This window comes from Sinocyclocheilus rhinocerous, unplaced genomic scaffold (assembly GCF_001515625.1).
Source record: "Sinocyclocheilus rhinocerous isolate Xijiao unplaced genomic scaffold, SAMN03320098_v1.1 scaffold2928, whole genome shotgun sequence".
NCBI classification, from domain to species: domain Eukaryota; kingdom Metazoa; phylum Chordata; class Actinopteri; order Cypriniformes; family Cyprinidae; genus Sinocyclocheilus; species Sinocyclocheilus rhinocerous.
In genome coordinates this window covers 20,309-27,241 of record NW_015667294.1, presented here as the reverse complement: position 1 = coordinate 27,241, position 6,933 = coordinate 20,309, and the positions used below count along the sequence as shown (strand labels likewise).

At 34.8% G+C, this 6,933-nt stretch overlaps 1 protein-coding gene across 1 annotated transcript in view; it reads right to left on the bottom strand.

Annotated features, from left to right (window-relative positions):
- Positions 1 to 415, bottom strand: part of LOC107733659 (extracellular calcium-sensing receptor-like) — an 80,319-nt gene extending 79,904 nt beyond the window's left edge. Inside the window, exon 1 of the mRNA XM_016545390.1 lies at positions 207 to 415. Within this exon, the coding sequence (XP_016400876.1) occupies positions 207 to 415 (209 nt within the window). The remainder of the gene's footprint in view (positions 1 to 206) is intronic.
- Between the last annotated feature and the right edge of the window lie 6,518 nt (positions 416 to 6,933).

The following is a 6,933-nucleotide window of genomic DNA, read 5'->3' as shown; positions in this document are numbered from 1 at the left end:
TATATATATATATATATATATATATATATATATACTATCACATATTTCTGCTTTGAAAGATGATTTTCCAAATATATTTGTAGTTCATTGTAATAAAATGAACTTTTAGATATGATGCATTACATTGTGTTACATAATATACTTACTGTGCTTATGCATAATATATATATACTCTAATGTTTCTCAATATTTGCAATGTAACAAACCTGGAGCATAAGAGAGGCTGAGGTTTTTGTGTAAACTCAAATGAAGGTAATGTTTCTTTACTGTGCATTGCAAAAATTCCTCCAATAGTTGCTTCACCCTCCTTGGAAAGTAGCGGGTACTTCGGATCTCCCATCATTTGGCAAAGTGTTTTTTCTGCCTTTGTATGAAAGTGATTGCAAAATGTGAGTGTGTAAAGTAAGAGAAGCATCCCAAAGATTGTTCAGCTGTGACTGATGCAAATGATCTGATAAATTATTTTCATATCTACGATATATATAGAGAGAGATAATAAGGATGAATGATTGAGAACATATGACCTCATTGGGCAGAGCATGAGACAGATCAATCAAGAAAGCAATAGAGTCAATCTAAATAGAGGGCATCATATTTATTTATTTATTTACATTAAAAAAGACCCACAAACCCACATCTACATTACACCGTTTGTAATAAAGCATTTTAATGCTTGCACACTTGTTTGATTGTTAATGACACTACCAGTATGCAATTTTAAAAAGGAAAAACGATCGAAAATTGGTTAAAAAGGGAAAACATTATGAATGAAATTTACTTAACAAATGTTATATCAACAAGCTCTTGTGAATTTCACTGTGTTCTAAAGTTCAAGTCTGTTGAACTCTGACCTGTGAATTTGGTTTCGTAGGTTTGCAGCATTGCAGAAAATTGGACTAGATTGCATATCCATATGTTTGTATTTATCATTTCTTATTTGTTATACATTGAATAAAAAAAAAAGATGCCAGAGAGTGGGACATCATATTGTGGCCATTGCTGTGTCAAAATATATATTGCATGCTCAAAGAGCGTGGCTTTATGCCCAAAGTATACCCCAGTTTTTACACTAGGGTATGTGTATAGTGCACGTAAACTTTGTCAGCAGCATAAATGCATGCTGTACCTGCACTGTCCATTTTTTTCTAAGCATGCATGTTGCGTGCATTCAGCTTGTACCTTTTTGCACTAAGTTGGTGTACAAGGTGGCAAAAACTACAACAAACTACTGGAGACTGCAAAAAACAGTAGGTGCCCACATTGATGAGCACTTGAGTGAAAAGTTGGGAGACACCCACAATTCTAGTTTAAAAGTTCAAAGACATTTTCATTGGCCATAACTTTTGGAGAGAAATAGCGCAGACACTGGACCAACATAGCCTGTATTGACCGCTTGTGTCTGTCAAGTGGCATTTACATTGAAAGTAGTGTTAATTTCGTTAATGAAAAGTATGACGAAAAAAATTTGTTGACAAGCTTTTTTCCCATGACGGCAGGGCCGGCCCAAGCCTTTATGGGGCCCTAAGCAGAATTTTACATGGGGGCCCCTCAGTGCCGCCAATACGACTGGTTATTGTCAATGCTTGATTATTCGCACACCCATTATCAATTTTATTTGGTGTAGCTGTGTTGATTACATCATACCAATGTCTGCCTGTTATGTTTTTACCCTTCTACGATTTTTAATTGTAACAGTAGTAAACCCACAAGAGTGGTCAGGTCTTAATTTGCACTTTAACATTCAAAGTCTTACAGTATTAAGTGGCATACTTAATGTGGTGTACTGAAAAGTAGTTAAATAAACCAGATGACAATGCATTTACGGAACAGAATGTTATTTTAACAACATAAATTATTAAACACACATCTAAAACAACAACTCTTAATCTATAACTAGCTAATTGAGGCATAATGATATTGGAATATAGCAAGACCCCAAAGGTAGGCTAAGGTAAATAATGTTAAGCTGTTATCAGCACCAAGTTTATGAAACAGAAGCTTATTTTTATTACAAAAATATATACACAGGAAAGTTATTTTTATACAGAAGACAAAAACTTTAATCAAAAACAAAATAAAATATTGTAATATTCCTATATTATGATGTCAAGGCTATACCTTTATTTAATTTATTTTAAGATTTCAGACATTTAAATAGACATTGCAATTAACTACTAGCAAAAAAAAAATTATAGTTTGTTAAATACACACTGATTTCTATGGAAAGCGTAAATAATAAACCTTTCAATTAAAATTTGACGACATGTTTTATTCTTTTCAACCATAAATTTTACTCTGTTTTCTCCCAGTTCACTGGCCACTTACTTTCATGTATTTCGGGAGAAATGGGCTGTATCATATAGTTCACGATGTAGGCTAGTTAACAACCTAAAAACTAAATAAAAGTCATACATCTGTCATACTAAATATACTCAATCATACAATCATACTTTAATATTGCTTTTTTCATGTACGCTTGGGGGCTCCCTGGTGGCCACGGGGACCCTAAGCAGCCGCTTAGTTCACTTATGCCACTTAGGCCGGCTCTGCATGACGGACGGGACTATGACAAGAAAACAATAAGGTCAATAAACGATAACTGTGACTACATCAACATGACAAGACTAAAATGTATTTAAAAAAATAAAAACTATACCATTTTTTTTTGTTGAAAAAAAAGGAGACAAAACATTATTCCAGACTGCTGTAGTCTGCAGTTGCCAGATATCAAGAGTTCAAATCTACAAATCAGAGCTTCTCTGTTAAAAGGATACATTTTCTGCCTGGTGTTTTACTTATTTTTTGCAATCTGGGAACCATGTGCACACACTCGTTCTTCATTGCGGAAGCACCAACGATGATCTGATAACAGTACATTACTATTACATACTGTACAAATACAGTACTCTCGTAAATGACACATTATGTCAAATATTATGTAGAAAATTAAACTTCATAGAGTTCATAGAGCAGGAGCTGCTGATGAAAATTTCAACAATATGTTTTATTGGAGTATACTGTATAAGAAAGTGTATTGAAGTTTAGAAGAAAAATACATTTCAAGTGCATTAATGCACACAGTATATATTATAGCCTAAATACATTTAAAATACATTAACAAATGTAATTTTGGAGAACACACTTAAGTTGAAATTAAAATCAATTATTTTACATGTGCTTTAGTATATTGGTAAATATATCAAAATAAGTGTACTTATTTAAAACACTATAAAATTATAATTATGTAAAATGTATGTATAAGTAATACTTAATTAGACATTATTATACAGTGCATTTTTAAAAAGTGCACTTAAGTATGTTAAGAAATATTGTCATTAAAGTGTACTCTCTTTAGGTACACTTAAGTTGTCTTTCATTTAAATTATATTATATTATCTGCAAGTACACTTTTTAAAAAGTATACTTTTAAGATTTTAAGTACACAAAAAGTACACTTTTAATACAATTAAGCATTCTTCTTTTTCACAAGGGCATTAAAATTACGTATTATAAGTGCACAATCTAGTTTTTCTCAGAAAAGTGCCTTGAACTTTTTGACATTAATTGGTTGTCCAAAAGGAAGCAACACTGGCCCAGGTTTAAAAAAAAAAAGTTTGAAAGAGATGGATCAACAACAACAAACTTCTGGAAGGTGCAAGAACAATGCCTGCATTTATGAGTGTTTGTGTGAACGGATTAAAACATAACCATAATTCTAGTTTTAAAAAATCAAAGACATTTTTAGCAGTCATAACTTGGAGGGAAATAGCGCAGACACTAGAGAAACATGAAACTTTCTAGTGCATATGTGTTTGCACATGCTATCAAATGCAGTATAGTTTGAAAGGCTATGCCTATTTACCTGTATGTGTAAGCTGATCGTTCATGTCAAAATTGAAGTATATTTTGAGCTTAAAACATCACCACAAGATTTACTTAACCTGGAAGATTACCAGGCAAACACGGTAAAAGTGTTAATGTTAGTATTTTTTTTTTGGGGGGGGTTTTGATGTCCATAGTAATGGTGTGTGTAAAACTGTGTTTTCTTTGTTTCTGTTTGTGTTTAGTTTTCACGGTGTTCCATATTAATAAATATAACGTATGGACGTCAGTGCTTTGGATGTGTTGACTGTTTAATGACCAGTGAGTAGTTACAGTGAAAACGTGGCCTAATTCCGTTCTACTGAAGTCTGCGTTGGCGGTGGTCCTCCGGTTTCAGTGCGCGGCTTGCCGCTTCTGGGTCTCTGCATGCGGTTTGGGTGCTTGTGGTGAAAGAGGCTGTTGTCTTCAGTGCACGACTCTGCTACGCTACTCCTGGGACTTTGGGTGCTGTTCGGCAGCCCTTGCCGTGTTGGTTGCTGCAAGTTTCAGCGTGCAATTCTGCATCTTCCTCCTGTGGTGGACTCTCACGGGTTTGGCGTGCAGTTCTAATACAATGCCGGTGGAGGATTTTCTCACGCAGCTTTGATCCATCTGTGACTCAACAGCAGTGGTGGAAAGAGTAATGAAAATTTGTACTTAAGTACAAGTACTGTTACATTGCTGAAATAATACTCAATTACAAGTAAAAGTACTGGTGTCAAAACAGTACTTAAGTAAAAGTACAAAGTACTCCTCTCAAAGATTACTCAGAGTATTAGTATTACTAGTTACTTTTTAGCCAGTGATATTTAATGAATTACCAAAAAATATTCATATCAAAGATCTATGTGGATAATAACTCATTTGAACAGAACCCACTTTTATCTTATTGACAAAGTACGTTAATTAGTGCTCATATGATACAGGAATTTCTAACTTCAATACCTTGAAAAAAATCAATTTGAAAGTACCCGTGAACTGGAAGTTGCAACTGACTTCAGTGTTGTGGTGTATTTCCAAGTGAAATATTAAATAAAGGGCGCGGGGTTTTATTGTGGTGCACCTCCACTCCACCTCTTGCTCATAGCAGATTCACGGTTGGATAGTGGTTAAGAATAGCTGCTTGTTACGTCTGACATCACGCTTCACCGCTTCTGGGTTAAATATATCAAAATAAGTGTACTTATTTAAAACACTATAAAATTATAATTATGTAAAATGTATGTATAAGTAATACTTAATTAGACATTATTATACAGTGCATTTTTAAAAAGTGCACTTAAGTATGTTAAGAAATATTGTCATTAAAGTGTACTCTCTTTAGGTACACTTAAGTTGTCTTTCATTTAAATTATATTATATTATCTGCAAGTACACTTTTTAAAAAGTATACTTTTAAGATTTTAAGTACACAAAAAGTACACTTTTAATACAATTAAGCATTCTTCTTTTTCACAAGGGCATTAAAATTACGTATTATAAGTGCACAATCTAGTTTTTCTCAGAAAAGTGCCTTGAACTTTTTGACATTAATTGGTTGTCCAAAAGGAAGCAACACTGGCCCAGGTTTAAAAAAAAAAAGTTTGAAAGAGATGGATCAACAACAACAAACTTCTGGAAGGTGCAAGAACAATGCCTGCATTTATGAGTGTTTGTGTGAACGGATTAAAACATAACCATAATTCTAGTTTTAAAAAATCAAAGACATTTTTAGCAGTCATAACTTGGAGGGAAATAGCGCAGACACTAGAGAAACATGAAACTTTCTAGTGCATATGTGTTTGCACATGCTATCAAATGCAGTATAGTTTGAAAGGCTATGCCTATTTACCTGTATGTGTAAGCTGATCGTTCATGTCAAAATTGAAGTATATTTTGAGCTTAAAACATCACCACAAGATTTACTTAACCTGGAAGATTACCAGGCAAACACGGTAAAAGTGTTTATGTTAGTATTTTTTTTTTTGGGGGGGTTTTGATGTCCATAGTAATGGTGTGTGTAAAACTGTGTTTTCTTTGTTTCTGTTTGTGTTTAGTTTTCACGGTGTTCCATATTAATAAATATAACGTATGGACGTCAGTGCTTTGGATGTGTTGACTGTTTAATGACCAGTGAGTAGTTACAGTGAAAACGTGGCCTAATTCCGTTCTACTGAAGTCTGCGTTGGCGGTGGTCCTCCGGTTTCAGTGCGCGGCTTGCCGCTTCTGGGTCTCTGCATGCGGTTTGGGTGCTTGTGGTGAAAGAGGCTGTTGTCTTCAGTGCACGACTCTGCTACGCTACTCCTGGGACTTTGGGTGCTGTTCGGCAGCCCTTGCCGTGTTGGTTGCTGCAAGTTTCAGCGTGCAATTCTGCATCTTCCTCCTGTGGTGGACTCTCACGGGTTTGGCGTGCAGTTCTAATACAATGCCGGTGGAGGATTTTCTCACGCAGCTTTGATCCATCTGTGACTCAACAGCAGTGGTGGAAAGAGTAATGAAAATTTGTACTTAAGTACAAGTACTGTTACATTGCTGAAATAATACTCAATTACAAGTAAAAGTACTGGTGTCAAAACAGTACTTAAGTAAAAGTACAAAGTACTCCTCTCAAAGATTACTCAGAGTATTAGTATTACTAGTTACTTTTTAGCCAGTGATATTTAATGAATTACCAAAAAATATTCATATCAAAGATCTATGTGGATAACAGCTACTTTGAGCAAAACCCACTTTTATATTATTGACAAATTATGTGAAACTGGTGGTCACGATACAGGAATTTCTAACTTCAATACCTTGAAAAAAATCAATTTGAAAGTACCCGTGAACTGGAAGTTGCAACTGACTTCAGTGTTGTGGTGTATTTCCAAGTGAAATATTAAATAAAGGGCGCGGGGTTTTATTGTGGTGCACCTCCACTCCACCTCTTGCTCATAGCAGATTCATGGTTGGATAGGAGTGGTTAAGAATATCTGCTTGTTACATCTGACATAATGCTTTACTGCTTCTGGGTCCTAACCCTCTGCCAGACGCCCCAGGAAAACACCAAACTGTGCTAATATACACCCACGATGTCATGTAATACTGAAAATT